This window comes from Leptonychotes weddellii, chromosome 3 (genome assembly GCF_054177405.1).
Source record: "Leptonychotes weddellii isolate Sample4059 chromosome 3, ASM5417740v2, whole genome shotgun sequence".
NCBI lineage: Eukaryota > Metazoa > Chordata > Mammalia > Carnivora > Phocidae > Leptonychotes > Leptonychotes weddellii.
In genome coordinates, this window is record NC_138371.1 from 126,685,696 (window position 1) to 126,713,383 (window position 27,688).

Here is a 27,688-nt window from a genome sequence, read left to right on the forward strand (position 1 = left end):
AAATGGGCAGAAGACATGAACAGACATTTCTGCAAAGAAGACATCCAAATGGCCCACAGACATGAAAAAGTGCTCAACATCACTCGGCATCACGGAAATCCAAATCAAAACCTCAATGAGATACCACCTCACACCAGTCAGAATGGCTAAAATTAACAAGTCAGGAAACGACAGATGTTGGCGAGGATGCGGAGAAAGGGGAATCCTCTTACGCTGTTGGTGGGACTGCAAGCTGGTGCAGCCACTCTGGAAAACAGTATGGAGGTTCCTCAAAAAGTTGAAAATAGAGCTACCCTATGACCCAGCAATTGCACTACTGGTATTTACCCCAAAGATACAAATGTAGTGATCTGAAGGGGCACATGCCCCAATGTTTATAGCAGCAATGTCCACAATAGTCAAACTATGGAACGAGCCTAGATGTCCACCAACAGATGAATGGATAAAGAAGATGTGGTACATATATACAATGGAATATTATGCAGCCATCAAAAAATGAAATCTTGCCATTTGCAACGACGTGGATGGAAGTAGAGGGTATTATGCTAAGCGAAAAAGTCAATCAGAGAAAGATAAGTATCACATGATCTCACTGATATGAGGAATTTGAGAAACAAGACAGAGGATCAGAGGGGAAGGGAGGGAAAAATGAAACAAGATGAAATCAGAGAGGGAGACAAACCATGAGAGACTCCATCTCAGGAAACAAACTGAGGGTTGCTGGAGTGGTGGGGGGTGGGAGGGATGGGGTGGCTGGGTGATGGACAATGGAGAAGGTATGTGCTATGGTGATCGCTGTGAATTGTGTAAGATTGATGAACCACAGACCTGTACCCCTGAAACAAATAATACATTATATGTTAATAAAAAAAAACTAAAAAAACAAAACAAAAACAACAGTGTGGGATTGCTGTGCGGAGGCTGGAGAAGTGACTTCGGGGGCGATGGAGCAAAGCCTTTTTGGAGGGGTGTGTTTGCACTTTTCCCTTAAGGCTCTGTAGAATTGTGGTAAGTAGATGTGAGTAAGGTCATTTTATTTGGATAGAAAGGTATGAGCAAAAGCAGAAAGGCAGCAAATACTTAGTCCTATTCAGGGAAGCAGCGAAAAAGCAAGCCCGAAAGGCCCACTGGGGCCAGGTTATGAGGATCTCCAAACTTTCAATGTTCTGCTTATTCTAAGAGTCCATGATTTGTTACTGGTAGATTTGGAAGAGAAAGGCTAGAGTCTTCACACCCATACTCGTACATGGGATAGTGGAGAAAAAGAGCAATAGCAGTGATCCAGAAGCACTGGATGGGCACTGGGCTCCTGGGAGGGGTGGGAATACATTGAACTAGAAACATGACATAGTGAGAAGAACATATTTGGAGTCAGTCAGCCATGGGTTAAAATCCTGTAATCAACATTTACTGTGTAGACTTGGCCAACTTAGAACTGCTGAGCCTCATTCTCCTTGTGTGACAAATGGGGATAATAGTGTCTTTATGTAGGATTGTCCTGAGGATTCAAGAGAATGGGGTGACACACATACGTAGACTCCAGATGGCCCTAGGTGATCCCTAGGGTACCTTCTGAATCTGAATGTCTGTGAAATAATTTAAAAGTTTTTTCCTGCAAATATAAGTTATTCACGTAATTGAAGTTAAAATATATAAATCATGTATTTCTAGGCAATTAATATAATGAATTTCAAGTATCAGTGAAAACACCACAGCCAAAATAGATTCTCCTGGTGCAGAAACTTATCTCTGGGAATTACTCAAATATTTTGGAAGCTGTGTTAACCATTTCAGTCCTGTATGTTGCCATTCCGGGCTCAGAACCATGTGTTTAGGAAATGGTGTTTTCTCGTCAGATCTAATCTAAGGTCCGTCTAATTCCTTTTCCTGATGGGAGCTCTGAGTTAGGGTTTTACTCTGTGAAGTGTATTCTGCTAAGGTGGCTACGGGCAATACTTGAAAGTGTGAATGTACTTTGAAAACCTCTCCCATACTTTCCATTAGAAATAGTCTAGATTGTGGTACCTTGTGTCCCTACTAGACTTTCTGTCTTTAGCCAGTTTACGGAAATCTTTTTCTTCTAATTATTCTTCAGGCGAACCTCTTAGGTTTTCTGTTTGATGATGACATTATTTGTAAATGAGGTCATCTCCTTTCTGACGGTTGTATCCTTATTTGTGTCTCCTAACCTAGAGATAAGTATGTCAGGATGATGATGGTGGTGGGAATTGATAAGATGGTGTTGGAAAGGCCTCTAGTGTTTCAGTATCTAGTATGATATTGACATTTAGTTTGAATTCCATAGCACCCTTGTTCTATCTTTCCTGTCCCTTGGCTCACATTATATAGAAACTTGGGGGAAAATGTCTTTTACCTATTGAACTCTGAGCCCATTAAGGACAGCGTCTTTTCTTATTCATCTCCATGTTTGCAGGATTAGCACTGAGCCTGAACAAAACATGCAGATATTTATGGGAGGCATGAATAAGTACCTTAATTTATCAGGGCTCAATAAAAAGATCCTGAAGACAATAATTTCCTATTACATAGGAAATTATAAACATCTTTTCAGAATTTTGAAGAAGATTCACTGTTCAGCAGTCTTCCTAAAAAATGTTTCATTTAAATTTAATATCTTGAATACTTGTCTTTTTTGTGATTCTTACGTAAGAAAGCAGGAAGGAGATACAGTTTAAAGTTCTATCCTACTTGTAATTAAAAGAAATAGTGAAAGCCCAAATTCTGACTAAATTGTTGGCTCAAGTGTGAATTCTTTAATTCCTTTTCTAACTTGTATGTTTTCCAGCATACATACAAATAAATAAATCCAGGAATTAATATAACTAATTGGCTATTTTGTACTTGCCTGTGCAGACAAAAAACAAAGGTAATATTTATGTTGATTGTATTTGGATCGAGGTGTTGGTATTTTATTTTTTTTTATTTATTTTTTAAAGATTTTATTTATTCATGAGAGATAGAGAAAGAGAGGCAGAGGCAGAGGGAGAAGCAGGCTCCCCGCGGAGCAGGGAGCCCGATGCGGGACTCGATCCCAGGACCCTGGGATCATGACCTGAGCTGAAGGCAGACGCTTAACTGACTGAGCCACCCAGGTATGCCAAGGTGTTGGTATTTTAAAACGATATATACCCTAGTGCTGTATAATCCCCTTTTCTTGGTACTTCCCACTTTAGTTTTTATAGATTTCTGTTTGAAATAATATTTTGTCTCAATGTCATTCATGTAGACAATCATTTGAAAATGGTGGGATATGGGATGGGACTGAATAATGTGAAGAATACTTCTTAAAGGTGAAGTAAGGTATATCAAAGAATAATTTGCAAAACCTTTATGGCAGAAGTCATATTTATTGAAAAAAATTAATATCTTTGCTATAAAATTTATAACAGGAGTATTTACTGAATGTTTATTTTGATGCATAAACCTGAATATTACATACCAAGTACAAGACAGTAGCACTAGCTTTTCCTTTATTTACATTTTATGAAAATCGTTATGCAGTCCATGTTAAAAGAACTTATGATGGAGAATTGTTACATTAGAAAAATAATATTCTTGATAAAGCATTCTCAAGGAGTCCAATCTTTTCTGCCTCTTCAATAAGGCAAAAAGTCCCTGGAATAGCATATAACTTAATTTACAAAATACAATAAATGTTCAGACACATGTTCAAGTTTTCTTTTGGTATGATTTTTCCTCACTCTAAAATTACTTTTTATTTTTGTTTTTATTTATTTTTTTACTAAAACAGAAGGGCTTTCAGGAAAATGTCATTGACTGATTTCAGCTATACATTACATATACAACTCCGTAGCCTAGCGACGACCATTGCTACACCGTCATGAACTTTAAATATTTTGCTGGGTGAGCTATTCTCAAATGTAGCATATTTTAAAATTTTGCCGTCATTATGACTGTGGAATCGTTGGTGTTCATAGGAAACAGACCTGTCACAGTATGAAGCTTTGTTTTAGGGAACTGGTACACAATCACATTTCCACTCACAGGAGAACGCCACAGATGTAACTGAAGTCAGGCCCCGATGGCTCCACAGGGGCCCCAGGCTGGACCAACCCCAGCTTTCAGTGCTCACGCTGCACAGCCCTGGCCCACTCAGGTGGTTTCGTCTCCAGAGACTTGCTGGCTCTTCACAGTTAAGTCGTTTTAATTCCTTCAAAGGCACACAGCTTCCACCTTTTCTCCAACGTTGCTCCCACGCCTGTGAATTCCTGTTTAAACATGCGTGGCAGCCTCATCAGAAGCATTTCGATTTCGTTTGCAGATATCTGTTAGAAAGGAAGAAAAGTCACTTTGGGGAACAAGACTCGTCTGCAAGGAGGCAAGGGGTTGGGCAAGGATGCACTTTTCCAGGGAGATAAATGACACTACTTGGCTGTCAAGTAACGTGCTGAGGAGAGGAGCGCTGGTCAAGCACTGGAAGTGACTGTCCTGGTCTCGAGCAGCCGGTGGGGCTGGGCAGGTAGGAGACAGAGGGGCGCGAATCCCAGGCTCACCTTCCTTTGGATGGCTAGCTTACTGGGTAGTGCCTTGTGTGAACAGCCCTCCCCACCTTGATATAAAAGGAGATGAGAAGGGGATTTAAGAGGGCTGAGTGCAAGTTCATCACCACTCCGGGTGCCCTCATCCTCTTCGACTAAGGGCAGTGCTTTTATCTCACTCAGTGAGGGCCAAAGGGCATGTGGGTAGATTTCTGGCCACCCTAACTTCTCTTTCTTTAATTTTCACAGAGACCAGAAGACCATAAAGGTTTAGAATGAAATGAAAACCCAGAACCTACAACCATGAAAATCTCAACATCCATTCTTAAAATCCAGGTAGTTTTTTTTTCTTTTTTAAGTTTTATTTGTTTAAGTAATCTCTACACCACATATAGGGCTCGAACTCAGGACCCTGAGATCAAGAGTTGCATGCCTTTCCGATTGAGCCAGCCAGGCACCCTTCCAGGTAGTTTTTTCTTTTTTTAAATGAAAAAAAACTTTTTAAAAAGATTTTATCTACTTATTTGAGAGAGAGAGACAGACACAGATAGCAAGAGAGAGCACTGAGCGGGGAACAGAGGGAGAAGCAGGCTCTCCACTGAGCAGGGAGCTCAACACAGGACTCAATCCCAGCACCCTGGGGTCATGACCCCAGCCAAAGGCAGACGCTTAACTGACTGAGCCACCCAGGCACCACCCCCCCCCCAGGTAGATTTTTAATGTAGTTTTTTTTTCTTCTACCTATTTTTCTCTATTACATACATTTTTATGCCAATAATTCATTTTACCTTAAATAAAGGACAAATCAACCATAATCCTTCTGCTCTAACACAGCCATTGTTCTCATTTTCCTGTCTTTGTTTCCCAGCCCATGTGCTTGCATGGGGATCTCCTATAGCAAGGTGGCTAAGACCCTGGAACCAGGGGGGCTAACATTTTTGTTTGAATCCTGTATCTACTATTGCTATGAGCTAAATGACTCCAACCAAGATAATTAGTCTCTCTAATCCTCAGCAAATGGGAATAACAAAGTGTAATAAGGATGTATAAAGACTCCTGGCTTAGCATAGATTTGGCACATAGAAAGGTTTAATGAATCAAACCTATTACTATTTTTCATGGTACAATCACTGGATAGATATCATTTTAGAGTCTGCACTTTCCATTTAACATTTAAATGTTAAACTTATTTAACATTTATTTTAAAGAGAGACCAAATAGACCAAGAAGTCAAATCAGCTTTTCATGTAACATTCACATGGAAAAGATTTCACGTGATATATTCAATATCAATTCACATGATATATTCAATATTTCAAAAAAAAAAAAAAACCAAAAACCTTTCGAGGCAGTTGAAATAAATTGCATTCTAAAATTTTTGTGTGAATTATTTTGAAATCTGAATGCATTTTCCTACAAAGCCATGTTAAAAGGATTATTAGATTGCCAGGTCAGCCCACAAAAGCCTATTAAACAGATGCTTAAAAGGTTCATGTGATTTTGAAACATTTCATTTCAATGAGCACTGTGCAGAATGCCTTCACCAGCATCCTAATTCCATTGTCACAACACTCCTATTAGATACATGTGTCAAAAATGTTAAGATGTATCTTCGTTTTATAGCTAAGAAAACAGAGTGAACTACAGAGAGTTAAGTGCCTTTTCAAAGACAGAACTGGGAAAGAACCCACTGCTTGTACCTGGGAACTAGGCATTGGTGTGTTTTACGTGCTCCGCATGATTTCAGCAAGCCGTGGGTGAAGAACCAGGAGTGTAGTGCTTACTTTCGAAATATCAATCACCTGGGGTTCCTGTTAAAAAACTCAGATTCCCTAGCCTCTTCTCTGGAGACTGATTCAGCTGATCTGGGGTGTAGCTCATATACTCTATTTTTGATAATCACCCCAGGTAATTCTTAAGATCAGGCATATTTGGGTTAAGAATGGGATTTTTTTAAATCAGACAGGCTTGGATTTTAATCTGGGTAGGGCCAACCTGTGTAACCATGGGCAGGTCATTTAACAGCTGTAACTCTCAGTTTCTTCATGTGTATAACAGACGTTGTAATCTCTCAGCCTAATCATGAGGATTATACATAAAGTGTAACATGGTACCTGGAACGAGATGCTTTCTCTCTGTATACACACTAGGCAATGCTGACAGAATACGACACTCTGTTACCAAACTTTTTGTGATAGGTGAGTCCAGCTCTGCGCTCCTAAGCCAAAGCAAACAAATACAGAAAAGTGTGTGGTCAAACCCAGTTTTCACTTGGTCCAGAAGGCAGTTTTCTGAAGCCAAGTTATCCTCCTCACCTCCTTTCCTTCCTTTGGAGAAAGACAGCACAGGCTGTCTATGGTGGGCTCCAGTCTGCAGTCAATTCAGGTGATACTCCTGAGATGAGCCACCCGTGCCCCCGATCAGGCAGAGCCACAGAGAAGCTGCCAGACCCCCAGGTTAACAGCCGGCCCATCCCAGGCTTGTTTACAGGATAACCGTCAGCTCCCTTGGCAAAGTAGGGAAAGGAGCTTTGTAGTGCTCTTTAGGAAGGAGAGAGAGAAGCTAAATTCTTGAGGGTAAAACAAAGGTCTGGTGTGAAGGTGACACCTATCTATGCAGGAGACCAGCTGGGGTCAGGGCAGGCGATGCTGCCCAGCAGCCCCGGAGCGAAGAAGTGCGACAGCTCGGAGTTCTGGAAAACCTTGTCCTCTCCAGACTTTCGCAAACACTTACGTTAGTTCTCACTACACTCTCATAAGACAGGGAGTAGTTTACAAATGAGGAAACTGAGGTCCAGACAGATTAGGTAACCCAGGAACTAAGTGTGGACCTGGGCTGCAGATCCAGACTCCTTGGCCTTATTTTTGAGCACTGACGCCAAATGCCACAGGGGGCCGGGGACTGTGGACTGAGCATCGGAAGTAGTCCTCTTGGTCACTGTCTCCCTGTTGGGGGCCGGGGCCTGTGTACTAGAGGGCAGGTCTGTGATGACTAAGACTTTAGAGTGATATCAACATCAGTAACAAACAGTTCCCAACTCGACCAGCTCATACACATCCCAGTGCCAATGCCTGGGTGCCCCTACAGCAACTCTTCACCAAAACAGCAAGCAAATCATGGGGAATCTTGTTTTCTGTGATGTCTTTTGACCCGAGGCTAGGCTTGAACCACAGAGGAAGCTGGAGTAGCATGCTGGAGGAGAGAGGGAGCCACTCCTTCCTGAGTCCTCACGGCACTTTAAAGCACAAAACGGGGGCGCTTGGGGGGCTCAGTCGTTAGGCGTCTGCCTTCGGCTCAGGTCATGATCCCAGGGTCCTGGGATCGAGCCCCGCGTCGGGCTCCCTGCTCAGCGGGGAGCCTGCTTCTCCCTCTCCCACTCCCCCTGCTTGTGTTCCCTCTCTTGCTGTGTCTCTCTCTGTCAAATAAAGTCTTAAAAAAAAAAAAACTCTTAATAAAATAAAGCACAAAACAAATGGCAACCAACACTCAGTAGCACTTGCTGTGTGCCAGATACTGTTGTGAGTACTGTTCATATAGTAAGTCATTTAATACACAATGTAGTTAATGCTAGTAAGCTGCCGTTGGCTTTAAGCTTCAAGGTAACCGCCTGAATGTGGACAGGGGTGTGGCACGATTATAGAACAGACCGCCTCAAATGAAGTCCTGTCTGAAATCTCCCTTTAATAAGGCTCTGAGATGAATTCTAGAGCATTTCCTTGAAGATGTTTTGTATCTCATGCCGGAAGAAAGATCAAGGAGAAATTGCTTTCAAGTTAGTTTGATGGTTTTTAAAACTTTCTCTATCTACCCTGACAAAATAACTTTCATGATATATCACATTTTGGGATTTTCAAAACAAAGAGAGAATTTAATTTGTCCTTTTTTTTTTTTACCCTATGGCCAAAGAGTTTTTACTTTACAAATATTTTCATTTACTTTAATTCTGTTTTCTCCTCCTCCTAAATAATTTGTCAGCTCTTGTAATTTTGCCTTGGCAATATCCTTTATCTTCCTACTGATCATTTCTTGGTTTTGAGAACTGAAAGAATCCTGGAGTGCTCACAAAACAAAGCAGCCAGACCTTACTGGCCGAGCTCAGAGTGAGACGTACCCATTCTGTCATCAGCTGTGCAGGGTTCCCTTCCCCAAATCCATCCTGAGGTCAGGGCTTCTCTCTAAGCGCCTTTCTGTCCTTGATGGAAGCCACTGGGGGACAGGGAAGGGTGTGCTCGCCCAGCGGGTGAGTGGAGGGGCTAGAACTCGGTGCAGGGCTTTCGATGCCAAATCCAGCCCTGCCTTCACAGCACACGGGTGCTGTGAGCAGAATCTAACACATGTAGTTGAGAGACTTCTGTGCAGCATTGCCGTCTAGGTTAGAGACATGCGCTGTGCCTGGCAACTACTTCTCCTGCCTTCCTCTGAGTGAATCTTTGTGATGTGGTCATATAATCACATTCTGCTACAAGAGGGCTAAGTGAACGAGAGGTGGTGGTTTAGAAGAGGCTGAGAAGAGAAAAATATGCAAATATCATTATCAAGAGCAGGAATAATATTTAACTAGAAAATGGCCTATTACTGGGCTATACAGTTTTAGGAGCCATGTGCAATTCACATGCCCAGCATAATTTAAATTAATTCCTGGCTCTCCTTCCATTTCTAATCATTCTTATACTCATATGTGGCCTTTGGGGAAATCCTAATAAAATCAGCTTCATTACAGGCTGAATTGATTGAGCCTGCTTTCCTTGCTCTCATCAGCACTGGGGTAGGCAGAATCTAAATGTTATTTTACAATTGTCATAATGGTGATGTTGTCTGATGTCAAACTGCTGTTCTAACTGGAATTTTAAAAAACCCATCCTACTAGAATCAGCGAAACCTCCGTGTCGTGGAGGCTAAACTGAATCCATAGCCTTTGTGCAACATTAACCAAAACTTGGTGGGGGTCCTGGTGACACCCACCTCCTTCTGATTAACCAGAGGCAGGCGCACCAGGAGAGCCTTAGCGTCAGTGGGCTGCTGGTGGCTCCAGGATTCGGAGCCTTCTGGCAGCTCATACAAGGACAAGGCCCTGGTGGGTACTTAAAGGGCAAACCTCTCATTATTTTGTTTTCTAAGCTGCTTAAAGCCCTGGCGATATGGAATTCCAGTATAGAGCAATAATTTGGTCTCTGGATTAAAAAGTCTAAATATCCTTTCAGCCTCACTGGGATAGAAAGAATACTTGGTCTAATTGCTGGCACCTAGGAGTTTTAGAGCACTTTTTCTATATAATTTTTACTTCAGGGATGAGGAAACAATTTGACAGCTCTACTGAGCATTTCATTCAGGAGATAGAGGGCTGTCTGGGGAAGACCCTGTGTATTTCCTCTGTGAAGGAAATGCTTTCTTCATTATCTTCTAAAATAAAAGTACCAGTCTGAGATAAAATGGAATTCCCTTTAACTGAATCCCTTCCAGAAAGGCCGATCATCTATGGCCAGGGACCAGGTGTGTGAATTCTCTCCTCAGAGACTACTGAGGGAGACCACACAAATTTTGCCTGAACAAATGGATGATGGACACTCTGTCCTGAGGTTAAGAATAGAACAAGATAATTCATTATCTATCACCCCCACCAGGTGATTTTACACCCCCCCTCCCCCAACACACACACACACACAAACTCACGTATATACTAAAACAACTGCTTCCCAACAAAAGCTTCCCACTTGGGATTTCCAGGAGGGGAAGGAAAGCAATGTCAACAATACAAGGGAAGGATAATAGCAACGATAGGAATAATTTCTTGAGGACTCATTCTATGCCACGCCACACTGGTGAAAGCAGTATTTCATCTTTCAGGCAACGGTAGGGTTGATATTAATGAAATTGGTGAGGGTAAAAGGCAAAGAAGCCCTTTAAGAAAGCTTAATTTCAACAAAGTAACATTAAATAGCTCATCATTCTCATTTTATCTGAGTTAACATAAGCATTTTCTATCCCTCCCTGTCCATGTGAGGGGAGGCCACAAAGAAGACATGAGCGGGAACTTCCAGAATCTTATAATCTCCTCATCTCCTCTTCACTCTGTTTTGGCCTACCCTATTACCAGCTGCAAGAGAAGAAAAGGGCATGAATCTCTGTGACTGAAAAGTACTTTTTTGTTCCAGATGATTCTCTCAGAGGGGAAGTATAAGACCCATTAGAAAGGTTAAGCAGTTGTGGGATCATGAATTGGTAAGATCATTTGACTCAAATTGAGAGCACAGTGTAGTCATTTAATTGATACTGGCCATTGAAGATTTAGAATGGTTTGTATGTGTGTAGTCAGGGTCACAGAACTGTGGGCCGGGGCCTGGTCCTACACATTCCAGGTACTTTGCTGCACTCTATGCAAGAGCTTATTTCCATTTTCCCTCCCAGCAGGACATTTAACAAGCTACTCAGTGGTAGGCTTCAGTTCTCTGCTTCTGTGTCCATCCCCTTCCAAGGCTTCCCCCAGCAGTGCTGCTTAATGACATGACTTTATTTCAAGAAGGGCCCCTCTCATTGTTCACTGGATTTTGATACATAAATTGATACACACATTGAGCTCTTTTTGTCCTTTCTCTTTTAGAATACAAATACTGCAATGGGTTAGGAGCATAGCTAATTTGCAGACAAGGCAAACTGAGCCTCAGAGAAATGAAGAGTGATGTCCTGACTCTGGGTGTCTCCCTTGGGGGGCACCGCTGAGAATAACTTTGCAGTCATTTTTTCCATTTAGAGAATAATGCTGAAAAACAACCATTAATATGTTTTCTTGAGAGTCGTATCAGATCTTTATGTTATTTGAGGTGATTTTCCCTCTATCAAGTGGAGTCCTTACCATAGAATCCTGTGAGAGTATGGTCTCAGGATAATGCCCCATTAGCCACCCTGACCTGATTTCTCCCTCTTTGGGGAACTTTCAGGCCAACCTGTAATTTTCAGTCCCTCATATGCTTTTCAGAGTAATTTGGCATCTGCTGAAAGTCACTGTCATTTTAGATAACTGCTCTTCTTTCTATAAAGAAAAAAGCAAGTGAAAAGAAGACAGCTATCTGCCCAAAACGGAGGTCCTTATGGAGAAGTACTGATAAATCTTCAAACGCCATTATATCCCCAATGCAGCTCACGCGGGGTCCACCTACAGCCAGGAAACAACATGCTAAATTTTAGCAATGCAAGTCCCCTGGAGAAAAAGAGTGTACCTTGGAGTCCAGCTGCTGCATGTATGACCAGAGATACTCTATATTGGCTCCAAAAGGATGGACGTGAAGAAACGTTGATATGATCCCTGAATTAAAGAGACAAATATTGGACATTACTGAAAGGCAAATAAAAGTCTGAGTCAAATAATGTCATTTAACCCCAGTAATGGTTTCATCAGGCTGAGTTATGGTCTCACCATTTTTAACAGCACTCAACAAGCACTCGGTAACAGTCCGTTCTGAAGACAGTCCTAGTAAGGTGGCAAACAACACTCTAGCTTCTGGTATGATAGTGGTTAGAAAAGCTAGACTCTGAGATAATATACAGATGAATAAAAGTATTTCTAAACAAAGACTCTTGGAAGCATTTCAACTACCAATTTTATGCTTGATTTACCAATATAAAATTGTAGTTTTTGGGAGGATAAATTCTCTCTTCTTTCCCTCAGTGGACCTTGCAGCATGAAAATGGCTCATACAGCTGTGTCAGAGATCGCACGGCCTCTGATTTCCCTGATAATTACAGCTGCTAGTTATAAAAAGTATTTAATCCATATTTCTCCTAACTGCCACTGAAGGAAGCCCAGATCCTTTCTAAAAGCTTTATTTCCTCCTGGTTGTTGCTGTTATTTAAACAGAGCCAGCTCACTCTCTCCTCCTCGCTGCTGTAATTTACAAGCTCGTTTTAAAAGGCCTAGGAATGGATGGTTTGGCTGGAGTCTGATTATAAATCGGAAGTCTTTTCCATTGTGAAATCAACTGTCAACATTGTACTGACAAATGAAAAGCTGGGCGTTGGTGTCAGGGCTGAAGTAAAAGCATTCCCTTTCTATCCTCCCTGCTCCTATATCCAAAAGCAAGGCTCCATAGATTGTATGCAGCTGTTTGTTAGGAAACTGTGTTCAGACTGACTTTTTAGTTCTAAGTAGGCTTCGAGATGAATTAAATCTGAGGATAAGCCCTCACATTGTTTATTGGGCAACTTTGATGCTTGACAGCCAAAGGTCAAAAGAAAGACATACACTTGTCCGAAATGCAAGGGTGAGCCCTCAAGGAGCACATCGTTCTTGCACAAGGTCATTCTGGGAATTGCAGGGTGACCTTGGATTGATCTGGGACAGGGTCTCGTGGCCTCCTGAGCTCCTGTGTGATGCTTGGGATGCTCTGGGATGAGTGTCAGTGTTTCAAGGAAAGTTCCCAGTTGAGCCTTCGTCTGAGGACAGAGAACCAAAGGGTCCAGTCCGCGCTAAGACCTGTCCTCAGAACACTGCTTGTATGAGGTTTATACTGGTTAACAGAGAGATGAGGAAGGTGCAAGTAATTCATTATTTCTCCATAATGCCAAAACCTTAGTTTTCAGAGACTGACCGTGTTTTTCCTGAGATATAAAGAAGTACCATTTCATTCTGAGATTGTTCTTCCTTTTTTGCTAAAATGCCCTTTGATGAAATAATGGCCATGGTGAAAGGTACTAATGGTATTTTAAATATTTTTAAGCGGCGAACAGCTATTTTAATATACTTAAGTGGAACTGTTTTGTCCCCCTCACCACTTTGTTAATTTATATTTTAATTTTACAGACCTGGCAACTACTTCCCTGTGTCTTTGAAATTCTCAAATCTGGTGAGGTGGCACTGTAAGTGATTCTGTTACTAATGAGTTAAAACATAGAAGCTCATGAAGGACTCACTTTAAAAATAAGAAGTATTTAAACAACACATATTTGCATTTATTAAGTGGGAGAGAGGGGGCAGAATTCTTAAGGGGAAAGTCCTGTTGCAGGATGGTGAATGGGGTTCTCCCTGCTGTCCCCGGCTGAGGACAAGTGATGCTATGTCCACTGGTTTCCACAGGGAGCCTCCGACAAATGGTAGGCGGACCCTCCCCCCATTAGAGAACAAGGGGGAAGAATGAGTAGTCACCTCTGGCTTTGTGAGAAGGCCAGGCTGTTCCTTTCTTCTGGCACACAGGTTCTCCCAGGCAGGGAGGGGGCGCTCCAAGAGAATGGCTCCTAGAGCCAGGAGGGGTGCTGCAAGACAGGGACAGTAGTCCCTTCCTCGGTTGGACATCGGCTTAGGCAGCAGACTGACTGATCAGCCTTCATGGTGACAAGGATGTGTGTGTTTCCCATGGGGCGTGGGGGCATCTTAGAAGGCAGAGAGGTCTGAGCAGTCTTAGGAGTAAACTACCCAAGGGCACCAGCAAATTAAAATCTCTACTGCACAGAGACTCCTCACCATCTCCTAGATAACCCACAGCCTCTCCTAAAACACCCATGGGAAGTGTGGGTGTGAAGTTAAATGTCTTCGGTAGAATAAATAGAATGAGTCAGAAGAGGATTGGGGTGGGGGGTTTGGGGAAGAGGTTGATAACTTTTGGCCTAGGAGATGAAGTGCTGAAAGAGGAAGTTTAGGGATACCGGTAATGGGAGGACCCGGAGTGGCCACTCTTATTGCCTCTGTGAGGTTGGCAGCCCTCTGTGTACATGCCCCCTCACTGGCTACTCTCCAAGCCTCAGGCCCAGCGTTGGGTCTGCGCCCCCAGGGAATTCTGCCCTGACAGTCTGTGCGTGTTCTGGTTCAGTATTGGGAATAGAGTTTACATTTACAATAAATGTGTATTGAATGAATTTATCCTCTAGAAATAAGACTAGCCAGTATACTTGCTTAAAAATTTCTACTGTTCTATTAATAAATGGGGATAAATAAGAACCTTAAAAATTGCACAGTACTAACCAATGATGTGTAGTAGTCTTTCAAAAATCAGGTAACTTTGAGGCATTATTCACTGGTAATTCCTGCCCTTAACTCATCCACTTTATGGATTCAGGACAGAGCAACCTGAATGGACACTTTTTATTGAAACTCTTTTGCTCATAAAAGTAAAAAGAAAATGCTTATATGATTTCTATATATCTTTCTAAAATCAGATTAGAAATCCTGACCCAGACAGTATCTTCCCTTGGGTAGGAGAGTATTCAAAACCATCACTGTGGTAGCTGATATTAATAAGCCATTAGCTTTTCTTTAAGAAAATTGAGCAATTGCCCCTAGATCCATTTGGGGCCAAAGTATATAGTTAAAGGTTTTTTTTTTTTTTAATTTTTATTTATTTGACAGAGAACACAAGCACTAGCGGGGTGGGGGGGTGCGTGGCAGAGGCAGAGCAAGAAGCAGGGAGGAGGGAACCTGGTGCGCGGCTCCATCCCAGGACTCTGGGATCGTGACCTGAGCCGAAGGCAGATACTTAATCGACTGAGCCACCCAGGTGCCCCCAAAGTAGGTAGTTAAATAAAGGCTTCCGAAGCTTTCCCTATGGATGGCAACTAAGCTATTCAGTATTGCTAGAGATACAGCAGAAATGGGAAACAATAGTCACAGTCTCCCAAATACTGCACCCCTCCTCTTCCCTCCTCCCACCCTACCGCTGCCCATCACAGTGTCCTCACAGAAGCATTAGTCATGGCAGCTGAGAAAATGTAGTTTCTAAGCCCTGGTTTTGGGTTGGATTCATGGGTGGGGTGAGGTGGGCTTCCTGAATAATCAACTAAAGCCTCTTTGTAGCTCCTTAAAAAGAACAGGGCTAGTTCCTGAGAATGGAAAAAAGGACAGGTGTAACTCATAATCTAACGAGCAAAGCTACAAACCCAGAAACTGGAGACTATTTTATGGTCCTCTGGGAGGGACCTAAAAGCTTGGTTAAAAACACACCAGCAACTGAGGGTGGAGAACTTAGCCGTAACTGGACTGGTGGCTCTCCAAAGGGATTGACTCAATCATTGGTCTTGGCTGTTTCCATGGAGAAGCAGAAGTCTCCATATTTAAGGATGGGTTTCCCAACCAGGAAAATACAAGGGTAAGTAGCTAATTTAAGAAAATAAAAAGAGGAATAGAGGAGGCTATCCATACTCTTGAGCTTTAAAGCTGCATATTTCAGGGCCTTAAAAAGTGCTTTAGAAAGACATATATATATAGAGAGAGAGACAGACCAGCTCTGTGCAACCTGTGGCAAGCCCCTCATTAGAAAGGCCCATTTAAACAGGCATGTAAAAAAGCATTTTGAGCTTTTTCCATCAAAATCACTGAGTGTATTCCCCTTTTTAGTCCTAAGACCAAGGAAGCAGCAGCATTGAAATTAGCCACATAGTGCTAGATTTTTACTGCTTCATTCACTCTTCTTTCAGCGTTTCCTTAGCAGCAGTTAGGTGCCAGGGTGCTAGGGGCACAGCACTGCACAAGACAGACAAGGTTCCTGCTCTGGGGGAATTTATATTCTAGGTAAGTTACAGAGGTAAACACAAAGATTAAAAATAAAGGAAATATTTTCAGGTAGTAGTAAACATAGTGAAGAAAACGCAACAGGCTCAAGCTTGGTGGAGTGCTATTTTACACTGGAAAGTGGAGTGAAGGTAGATTTTCCTGTGTCAGATGGGAAGGAGCCAGCCACAGACAGCCTGGGGAAAGATTATTCCAAGTACAGTCAACAGAATGTGCAAAAGACCTGAGGTGGAAATGAGCTGGCAAGAACAAACGGCTGGAGAGTGGTACAGCATGCATTTGGAGGTAGGTAGGGAGCCAGATCACTTAGGGCCCTATATGACAGATTAAGGGGCGTGGATTAAATTCTAAAAACAGCAGGGAGCCAACATTAGAGTTCTAAGTAGGGGCATGATACGATCTGAATTATGTTTTAAAAATTTCATTCAAGCTGCTGTTTGGTGAATAGATGAAAAGGAAACTGGGAGGCCATTCAGAAGTGTCTGCACAAGACCTGAAGTGGTAAGGAGTGATCTGGACCAAAGAGCAGTGGGCATTGAAGGTGGAGCTGGTGGAACGCATGTGAGTGGTGAAAGGCTTGGGAGGAGGAGTCCTGGGTATTTGGCTTGAGCAACTGGGTGGTAGCATTTTCTCAGCTGGGACTACTAGGGGAGGAGCATATTAGGGCAGAGAAAAGGGGGAATCAAGCATTCTGTTTTGGCTTTTTAAAATTTGAGATGTCCATTAGCATCTAAATGGAGATACCAAATGGCAGTTGGAGATGGTATAAATTTGGGAGTCAGTGGGCACCAAAAGGGACTCGACGCCAAAGTGTTCATTGAGATTATGCAGGTAGAGAAGAGTCCTCAAGACTGAACCCCAAAGAAGCCCAAAATTTAGAGGTTAAGCTGAGGAAAACTCATCAAAGGAATCTGAGCAGTAGTGATCAATAAAAAAGAATGGTGTCATGATAGCTAAGAGAAGAAGGTATTTCTGCCCAGAAGATGTGAGGAGTCCACTGTATGAAGTGCAGATGACAAATGGAGGGAGTTGAGAAACTGGCAACATGACGTTCTCTGGTCACGTTGACAGAACGGCTTCAGTGTGAGGGTGCCAGCCATCCTGGAGTGGCCGGGGAGGGAGGGAGACAGAGGGAGTGGAGGCTGTGAGTGTAGACAGTGCTTCGGAGAATTATGCTTGGATGGGGAGCAGGGAAGCGGGCTGCTGGAGTCAAGACAGCTTTTCCTTTTCTTTTGTTTTCAAGGTATGGGACAGTAGAGCTCATGTTCATATGCTGAGGGTATGAGCATCTGCTTCCTTCTAACATCATTGCCTAAGGGGCGGTGCAGCTTTCCTGATAGTGCTCGTAGATTATACAGAGTAGTGAGGTGAAGAAGACCATCCAGTCAGACCTCCTAACTTTATTCAGTATGAGGAATTAGATCCACAGTGGATCAGTGATTTGCCCGGTGAATCCAGTGCCTCCATCTGCCAGTACTCAGAACAGGCCTCCCTTGCTGAGGGCTGTTCAGAGATTATCAGGTACTGGGGTTTGTCATGGGCCAATCCGCCCCACTCCCATCTTTTTCTCTGACGGACTCCTATTTTAAAAAGTTTACTGGTTACCTGTTGAGAACAAAATATCAGTTTATATATTCATTTTGGTCAGATAGAATCCTGCCAGAATAGACTCCCCTTCCTCAGGCTGCTTGGGGTTTCACTCCAAACTCTGTGTCAGCTTGTAAAGTCCTGGCTGAGATTAGCTTTCCCTACATCCACACTGGCTGATGGTCTCCTGGGAACTTCAGAAAACCCTGAGGCCTGGCAGCTTGCTGGGGGAGAGGGCTTCCCAGGGAGTTCTAGGAACCTCAGCTCTGCAGAGGAACAGCTGTGTCTCTCGATGGTTCTATCTTGCTGACAGCCAACAGAGGCCTGACCAGAAGCCAGCCTGAAATGTTCTTGCCTCTTGTTGCAGCCTACAAGGCTTCATGGACACTGAACCCGAGAGGCAGCCAGGAGGATGCCCTGTGAAATCTGGGTTTCCCACTAAGCCACGAGCCTACAGTTTCCTGTGAACAGCTGCTGAGCACTAGAGTGTTTATGGGAACTGGGGAGAGGCGAGGCTGTGAGCGAGTGCTAGAAGGCAGACCCAACACTGTGACTGCTCTCGTGCTTCTCAGTGCGCTGGGATTCTAAGTTTGTTCCACTTATCTGGTGAGTACCATACTTGATCTTGTACAGTTTTTGTTTTTTTTTTTTTAATTTAAAGAAAAAATTTAAAATGTCTGTCAGTCTTACTTTAACTAACCCCCTGAGACTATATCTGGTCCCTTCAGTACTTCGTTCCTTATGTCTGAAATGGCCTTGACAACTCCCTTATCTCTTTGGAGAAACTATTCTTCCTTTAGGACTCATTCGACCATCCTTTCTTCTAACAAGGCATCTGTAGTGTAAGTAGCCCTTTCTCGGGGTTTCTGATTTTAGTACAAACCATATTTTGTCGTCATTAACTGCTTCCTTTCTCACTAGTCTATGAACTTCTTGAGGGAAGAGATCACCTGACGACTACCATCGGGGACCACAGGTTCGGGCATAGGACAGGCGAGTAGTTCTCAGAACATGGTCCCGTTAGTGCCTGTTTGAGTATCACCTTGGATGTCAGTTCTAGAATAAACACAATCTGTGTGGGGGGGGGTGGGGGGCAGAGAGTCCACCTTTTTAACAAGCTGCCCAGATGATTCCTTTCCACAATGAAGGCTGGTAATTTTTATAGTAGGCTCTTGACAAATGTTTGTTGATTTATTGATACGGACATTTGTGTCTTGGAAACAAGATTTAGGTCAATGATTCATTCTTTACGGTCAGTAGCTTTCAGAGAAGCACGTACTTCCCAGATTACTTTTTTCAGGTGCAGCCTAAATATAGCCTCGACTCCATTCACTGAAAACACCAAAACGTCACCATTTAACCTTTTTAAAAAGTGTATTTCTCTATAGTCATCTGCTTCCTAACACCCATATATTAGGGGGAACGTTTCTGTTCAGATAGAGACTGGTTGTGCACAGATGCGTGAACCGGTGGTAGTGATGGAGATGGGGCGGGGCGGGGGGGCGTTGATGGGAAGCAGCGTCCTGGTTCCCTGTAATATGTATGTCCTGATCCACAGAAGGGTCAGAGTCAGGGTGATCTGTAAAGAAGTTTGTCTTATCATTAAGAATTTGCAGAGGGTTTTCAGGGGTCTGGGGAAGTTCTGAAGCACAGATACTTTATAAACAGTTGAGAAGGTTTTGACTATATCTGGATGGGATTTAGAGTGATGACTAGCATTGACAGGGTGCCAATCAGGGCTGTGAGGATTGGAAATCTACTCTATTAGAATCACTTAAAAAGAAAGAGAAGGTGGAGTGATCAGACCCAGAGTAATACTGCTGGCATCTCTTCTGAGCTATTTGCCTATCAATAAAAATGCTTTTGATCCATTCTTCATAACAATAGCTAGTGGTTTCCAAAGCTTTGGTACTAAATCAAAAGTACTGTCTCATTCTATCCCATATAAGGTCAGTACATGCCAAATCCAATGTGTAGGCCAAATGTGAAGAGGACTAGGAGTTCGGGCTTAGATGCTAGGCAACATCAGGCTGACCTAATGTGTAGCTACCATGGAGTTATGAGCTATAAAATAGTCCCCTGTATTGCCCTCCATAATCATGTAATTCTTTTAGGTCTAATTACATGTTAACCTGTCTTTACAAGGATTGGTTATAAAATAATCCAGAAATCACAATAATAAAGTCCTTTCTAAGGGCCCATCTTTTTAGCTGAGTTGGAATACAGCACTTGATCCCCATTAATTGTCAAGCAGAAAATTAAGCAGAATGGTTGAACTCTCAAGGGACTCAGAATCCAAATCTGCAAAACTCCAAATAATACCAATGAAATCCCACTGATCTTCTGTTATGTATCTACCTTATGTCTTAAAGACTCCAGTTTTATAAAAAGGACATGAGAATGTGTAGGAAGAATACATAGTTTTGCCCAGCTAGATTAGTGTCACAAATAATCACAAATAATTAGCATTACTTGTTGTTTAGGAAGTTCTAGCCTCAGTTTTATGGTCTCTATATATGGAATCTATTTGAATAGCTTATTTCACTCCCTGCTTCTCTTCCAGGAAATCAAGATTTATGCCACTGTGCATTTTTATGTAACATTTGTGTGTCCCAAGAGGGTGTTATCTGAATATATTTGCATATAGCATATACTATAGGTACCCAGATGTGATAAAGATTTTGCTAATAAGTATTTCCAATTCAAGGGAGATTTTTGCTATGCTCCTGGCCTTCTTAGGCTGACTTGGAGCAGGCCCACTATACCCTGTATCTGTATGGGTTTAATTATTCCAAGGGAAGATTCTGGGGAGATTGCAAAGAGTATTCCTGACCTCTCCAGATTCAGAAGTCCAGGGGACTCCCAGAATCATTCTACCTACAAGTGTTCTTCAGAAAAGAGTATCCCCAGCACCAGAAACTTCTTTCTCTGTGTAGCCTGATCCAAAGCAGTTTGGAATCCACATTCTGTCATTCTGTCCCTGTCACAACATTTAACTAAATTCCAGAAGCTGCAGGAGAAGTCTTTTTGGTCTCAGCATTCAGGTTTCTACAAAATATGGATGGCCAAACTCACTTAGCAGAGAGGCACACTTACTGGCAGGATCCATTTTGCCAGTCTTAGAAACTCTTTTCTACCTTGTCATTCCACTGGATGATTACTCTCTCTGTCTGACGACAGAAGTATAAGTACCTCAATATTTTGGGGGAGGGTGTGGGTGGGGAGCACATCCGTTTTAAAATTTCCATTAAGGTAGATTAAGATAAAATATCAAGGTAGAGAGGTAATGGAGAAATGAAGGGAAAAATACCTCCCAAGTTTATTTTAATCAAAAACTTGAGTCTCTAGCCTCCCTTTTCATATATTGATCAAAAGAAGTGTCAAATGCTAATATAGGTAAACCAGTTCAAAAGACCAAAAGTGAGGGGAAAAATCTTGGAAAACTTAAGAGTTGGTTGTGCCTGCTTCTTACTGAAGATTCCGACTAAATTTTTTCTTTCTAATACACTTTTGAATTTTCTAATACTAAAGACCTCAGCAGAGATAACTTGTTATAAATTATCTACTCCTATTAACCTGTGTTGTGTAAAGCAGATCATTTCTTAAATTTTGAGGTAGCTGGTTGAAAAAAATGTGTGTGTGTAGTAACTACTTAGGAGACATTGTAAGTGAACTGTGTTCTCCAAGTAGAACATACAAGGAGAAGCAATCTTTATGAGAGGCATGAAATTTAAAAAATGGGGACTCATTCCCATTTTTTTAAGCTTCAAGTGGTCTGTATTATTCATACTTAGAGAAGGAACATTTACTGCTGATCATCATGTGCTTTGTTCATGCCCCAAAATCATGGGGGAGATCACAACTTTGTCACACTTAGCAAAAGAGAAATAGTTGTCAGTGTTTGACACATTTTCCAATAGAAGAAAAATCCAGTTGCCAACTACATACAGGTTCATTTTGGGTTCCTGGAACTGATAACACATCAGCATGTCTTATGAAACCTGTGCATGGCACGTTATTACAGCTGTATATCATCAGAAAAAAAAAAATTGGTTTTCCTTGGAGTATCTCTAAGTTGATGTCATATTCAATAACCCTGTAGTTGAAAAATCTATATATGATGGATGAAGTTTGGACTATCTTGAATTTAATTCCTCCTCTGCCAGCTTCTACAGGCCCTGGTGTACCTGTCATTTTGAGGTGGGTGCATGCATTATTTAGAAAATGTAACCAGGTGTTACTTCTGCCAGAATACCAACTATAGAAGAACAGTTTGTCTCACATGTACAACAGCCTCATTCTTCACTCTTAACTGTGCCAAGGAGGAACCATTTTAAACTTGGAACCCCACACCAGGGTCAGTGCCAAGGCGTAGCTTGAATGAATGCTGTGCATCACAGAGTGAGGACTTTGGAGACAGCCCTTAAACATACCAGCTTTTAAAGTGGAGTCCCAGGCACATCACCAACATATTCTCACAAGGAAGAGTTCTTGAGGTTAAGTACTACTTCTGGATCTGCTCATGAGGACTCTCAAAAAGAGACCAGTTAGAGCTTTGACTCTGGTCCAGACCACTCCCCCCACCCCCCCCCAAAAAATGCCAACCTAGTTGTATTTTGTGGGGCAAATAAATTTTTCCTTCCTTTCCCCTTCCTTAGTCGCCAGCTTGTTTTATTTATGTTGGTTAAATGGATCCAAATTTGGGCAGGGAAGCCTGGATTAGTCTAGCAGTGGTAGTCCAGATGTCCCTATATCATCAGCATTACAGGGATGACCTCAGGATGCACCCTTTCTTGAATCTGGGGATCTGGCTTGATTTGGAACTTTCAGGCAGGATGCAACCTGGCCTTCAGTTGGAAGCTATGTGTCCAAATTTTGGAATTCAGATTTGCAACATGTGAGATGCAAATTAATCTGTCGTCTTATAATCAGTTTTATGTTGTACAGCCAACTAATACACATGGTTACAGAAGAGCAAAACCCCTTAGTTTGTATGTCCCTAATTTGAAATGTAAGTATAATATAATCTTGACGAAGTTAATCTCACTTCTGACCAGAAAGCAAAGCTGTTTCAATTGTTAACAGGTTGGAGGTGAATTACTTTAATATTATTTAAGACAAAGGATGAGGAAAACAATTTCCTTACCGATTAGCAGAGCTTCTTTCTCTGATTTTAAGCCTTGGCTTCTTTTTTCAATATTGTTCTCTCGGTCTTGGTTGACCAATGCGACTGTCAACACATTGATTTCCTGAGGTTAAAAAACAAAAAACATATAGGCATGCATGTAGATTTTGTGCATTTCAATAAAAGCCACGAGGTCTTTTCATCTCTATTAAAAAAAGGTCATCACTTCATTTGTAACTGAACATCAGCTTTTATAAGTAATTGATCTATGTGCCCAACAATAGAAAAGTAATAACTAAAACTTAGGTGCCTAGCTACTACTCCCAGCAAACCACGTAACTATGCAAAAGTGGCAAATTTGGCATAAATTATCTTAGGTTTTTGTCCATGTTTTGATTAAACTCTGTTAGCAAAAACAATTTGACTGTAGCTACTTTAACATGTTTTTATTTCAAATATAAAAAACTTCCCCCAAAGCATGTACAAACTGATTTATATAACTATGCTAGTAACTTGTATGAGTGTGTGGGGAAATAGGATTGTTATTAGAAGTGTTTACGGTGAATGAGTATATGTCCTTATACACAACTGCGGAAGGTAGATAAAGCAAAGGGTGAGAAATTCTTTTCTTTGGAAACTAAAAATGAAGAATTGTACAACAAACCAATAACATGTGGAACACTGAAGTTGAACTATTCTTAGTTCTTTCTGTGGTCTATTTTATTTAGAAACAGAGAAAAACATTTAACTCATTCTCCCAGACTTGTATTAGGACTCAGAATGGAGAATGATTTAATAGAAAATCAAATGTAATGATCAGAGACGTATATATATGGGTTAGAATCATTAGGGTAGTTGAGTTTTGGAGAAAAAATTCTCACTGAAAGATAGGTCTCAAAGAAGGATGAGCATATTGAGCAAAGAGTTAAGGATACTCCATTAGATGATGCTACAAGTCTAGAGGTTAGTAGGGAGGGACAAAGGAGAACTGAGAAGGTCTGGGCAAAAGATTTGGCAGGTGTTACCAGGACTGGAACTGGTTATAGATATTGATCTAGTTAATACAAATAAGTAAAATTGGCCAGATAAAAGAATATAGGAAATTGTTGGGAACATGTTGAGCATGTAAAGAGCACAAAGCCCCTCTGAAGTCATTCAAATAAAAGAAAAAATAAAAACATCAGTGTACATCAATCACAAAAGTTCTACAAGCTGAATTTAAACTACGAGCTGCTACTTTGTAAATCAGGGGTAATTAGAAATTGCCAGGAAAGAAGGCTCTGCTAAGAAATTGCAATTGGTAATATTTGGTGAGTGTTTTGGAGGTTCCTCTAAAGGTCAGTCTTACCTGCTGAAGACAGAGTAAGAGGTGTAGATGGGTATAAGGTAAGGAATTAAGGGAATCACAGTGATGTGATAATAGATCAGAGGAAGATGCTGGTTGGCTAAGAGGGTACCAGTGAGGCCTGAAGCTCATAGCAGTAGTGTGCCCATGAGGACAGGGGTCAGAAAGGGCTTAAGGAATGGTCCATAGCAAGGCTGGAGCTGGCTGGATATAAAAGAACGTTAGAGGGCGCCTGGGTGGCTCAGTTGGTTAAGCGACTGCCTTTGGCCCAGGTCATGATCCTGGAGTCCCAGGATCGAGTCCCGCATCGGGCTCCCTGCTCGGCAGGGAGTCTGCTTCTCCCTCTGACCCTCCTGCCTCTCATGCTCTCTGTCTCTCATTCTCTCTCTCTCAAATAAAATCTTTAAAAAAATTAAATATAAAAAAAAAAAGAACGTTAGAAATGAAAGATGCTCTTACACTTCCAAAAAGGGATCTTGGGAACCAGCCCCAGGAGAAACACAATCCAGAATTTTAAAACCAAATAAACCCAATGATTTATGTAGATGAACTCAGAAGTTACAGGAAAGGTATAGGAATTCCCTCTGTGATGAAATACCAAATGGATGTATTTTGAAGGCTAGCAGAGGTCTAGGAAGAAAGGGATGGAAAGATAGTACCTAGGATGATGATGGTATCATTTAAGAAATAATGAACCCAAGAAAGGGTGATCTGGGGTGGAGAGGAGCAAGATGGCAGAGGAGTAGGAGACCTAAATTTCATCTGGTTCCAGGAATTCGGCTAGATAGGTAACAAACCATTCTGAACACCTATGAACTCAACAGGAGATCGAAGAAAAGAATAGCAGCAACTCTCTGAGCAGAAAAGCGACCACTTTCTGGAAGGTAGGACATGCGGAGAAGTGAATCCGAGGCGATATTCGGGAGGATAGATGGCGGGGGAGGGGGCCTCCATCAGCCGCTACTGGCAAGTGAGAAAGAGCAGAGCACAACATCGGAACTTTTAGAAGTCTGCTCTGCTGAGGGACGTCGCTCCAGTGGCTAAGCAGGGCATGGAACCCTTGCGGGACAGTGTGGTCTCAGGACCCTCGGGGTCACAAAGACCGGGGGTGCCTGAGTGCGGCAGAGACGGAGCCGAGGAACGGGCTCCCAGCTCGGGATTGCCATAATCTGTGATCCGCGGCACAGTTGGGCTACTGCTCTTCCAGCAGGGACCCAACAAGCGGCAGATCTGGGGAGACTCCACACCGAGTCGGATGCCAGAGATAGAAACGCTTGCTCACAGTCCGGGTGAGCACAGAGTGCAGCCAGAGACCAGGGAGACAGGAGTGATTGACTGCTTTTCTCTGGGGGCACACTGAGTGGGGCCCCGAGTTCTCGGCTCCTCTGGGGTGGAAATTGGGAGGCCGCCATTTTCACTCTCGGCCTCCAAAGCTGTACGGAAAGCTTGCAGGGAACAAAAGATCCTGAGACCAAACCTGAGCAGATTACTTAGCCCGACCCGGCAAGGGTGGGGCAATTACGCCTCCAGCAAAGACATTTGGGAACCATGGCAACAGGCCCCTCCCCCAGAAGATCAGCGAGAACAGCCAGCCAAGACCAAGTTTACCGATCAGTGAGAACGGCAGAACTCCAGCAGTAGGGAAATACAGGACATAGAATTCATGGCTTTTTCCCCCATGATTCTTTAGTTTTTCAAAGTTAATTTTTTAAATTTTCTATTTTTATTGAATTTTTCTAAAATCTTTAATTTTCATTTTTAGAGTGATATTCTATCGCTTCATTGTAGTTAACATTTTATAATAAGATTATTATATATATTATACACACACAAACACACACTTTAAAATTTGGGGATACGGTTTCTTCTAAAAGACCAAAATATACCCTAAATCTCTAGTGTATGGCTTTGTTCTAGTTTCCTGCTTGATCATTTTTTTTTCCAACCAACTTCTTATCAATTCCTTTTTAAAAATCTTTTTTACTTTTCATCTTTAGTCATATTCCATATCTTCATTGTATTTACCCTTATTTTTGTATATATATGTCTTTAAAAATTTGGGAGGCAGTTTCTTTGAACAGACCAAAATACACCCCAAATCTAGTGTGTGGCTCTGTTCTATTCACCAGCCTGATGATACTCTTTTTTACTTTTTTCCCCTTCTTTCCCCCCGCAATTCATCCATTTTTCTCTGGACAAAATGACAAGATGGAAAAACTCACCTCAAGAAAAAGAAAAAGAGGCAGTACAGACTGCCAGGGACCTAGTCAATATGGACATTAGTAAGATGTTAGAACTAGAGTTCAGAACGACGATTATAAAGATAGTAGCTGGGCTTGAAAAAAGCATAGAAGATACTAGAGAATCCCTTTCTGGAGAAATAAAAGAACTAAAATCTAACCAAGTCAAAATCAAAAAGGCTATTAATGAGGTACAATCAAAAGTGGAGGCTCTAACAGCTAGGATAAATGAGGCAGAAGAGAGAATTAGTGACATAGAAGACCAAATGATGGAGAATAAAGCTGCTGAGAAAGAAACAACTACCGGGGGTGCCTGGGTGGCTCAGTCGGTTGAGCGGCTGCCTTCGGCTCGGGTCGTGATCCTGGAGTCCTGGGATCGAGCCCCGCATCAGGCTCCCTGCTCAGCGGGGAGTCTGCTTCTCCCTCTCCCTCTGCCTGCCTCTCTGCCTACTTGTGCTTTCTGTCAAATAAATAAATAAAATCTTAAAAAAAAAAACAAAAAACAACTACTGGATCACGAGGGCAGAATTCGAGAGAACTGATACCATAAAGTGAAATATTAGAATAATTGGGATCCCAGAAGAAGAAGAAAGAGAGAAGGAGGGGCAGATGGTATATTGGAGCAAATTATAGCAGAGAACTTCTTAATTTGGGGAAGGAAACAGGCATCAAAATCCAGGAGGCACAGAGAACCCCCCTCAAAATCAATAAAAATAGGTCAACACCCTGACATCTAATAGTAAAACTTACAAGTCTCAGAGACAAAGAGAAAATCCTGAACGAAGCTCGGTGAAAAGAGGTCTGTAACCTATAATGGTAGAAACATTAGATTGGCAGCAGACCTATTCACAGAGACCTAGCAGGACAGCAAGGACTCGCATGATATATTTAGAACACTAAATGAGAAAAATATGCAGCCAACAATACTATATCCAGCTAGGATATCACTGAAAATAGAAGGATAGATAAAAAGCTTCCAGGACAAACAAAAACGAAAAGAATTTGCAAACACCAAACCAGCCCTACAAGAAATATTGAAAGGGTTCCTCTAAGCAAAGAGAGAGCCTAAAAGTAACATAGACCAGAAAGGAACAGAGACAATATACAGTAACAGTCACTTTATAGGCAATACAATGGCACTAAATTCATATCTTTCAATAGTTACCCTGAATGTAAATGGGCTAAATGCCCCAATCAAAAGACACAGGGTATCAGACTGGATAAAAAAAACAAGACCCATCGATATGCTGTCTGCAAGAGACTCATAGAGCCAAAGACACCTCCAGATTTAAAGTGAGGGGGTGGAAAATCATTTACCATGCTAATGGACATCAAAAGAAAGCTGGGGTGGCAATCCTTATATCAGACAAATCAGATTTT

At 42.0% G+C, this 27,688-nt stretch overlaps 1 protein-coding gene across 1 annotated transcript in view; it reads right to left on the minus strand.

Moving 5' to 3' along the window:
- Positions 1–3,348: 3,348 nt before the first annotated feature.
- The window catches only part of LOC115940001 (ecto-NOX disulfide-thiol exchanger 1-like), a 62,701-nt gene continuing 38,361 nt past the window's right edge, over positions 3,349–27,688 (minus strand). The window contains exons 3-5 of the mRNA XM_031025145.2: positions 22,745–22,847; positions 11,735–11,820; positions 3,349–4,307 (exon numbers count right to left, since the gene is read on the minus strand). Of these exons, the coding sequence (XP_030881005.1) occupies positions 4,176–4,307; positions 11,735–11,820; positions 22,745–22,847 (321 nt within the window). The 3' untranslated portion in view covers positions 3,349–4,175. The remainder of the gene's footprint in view (positions 4,308–11,734; positions 11,821–22,744; positions 22,848–27,688) is intronic.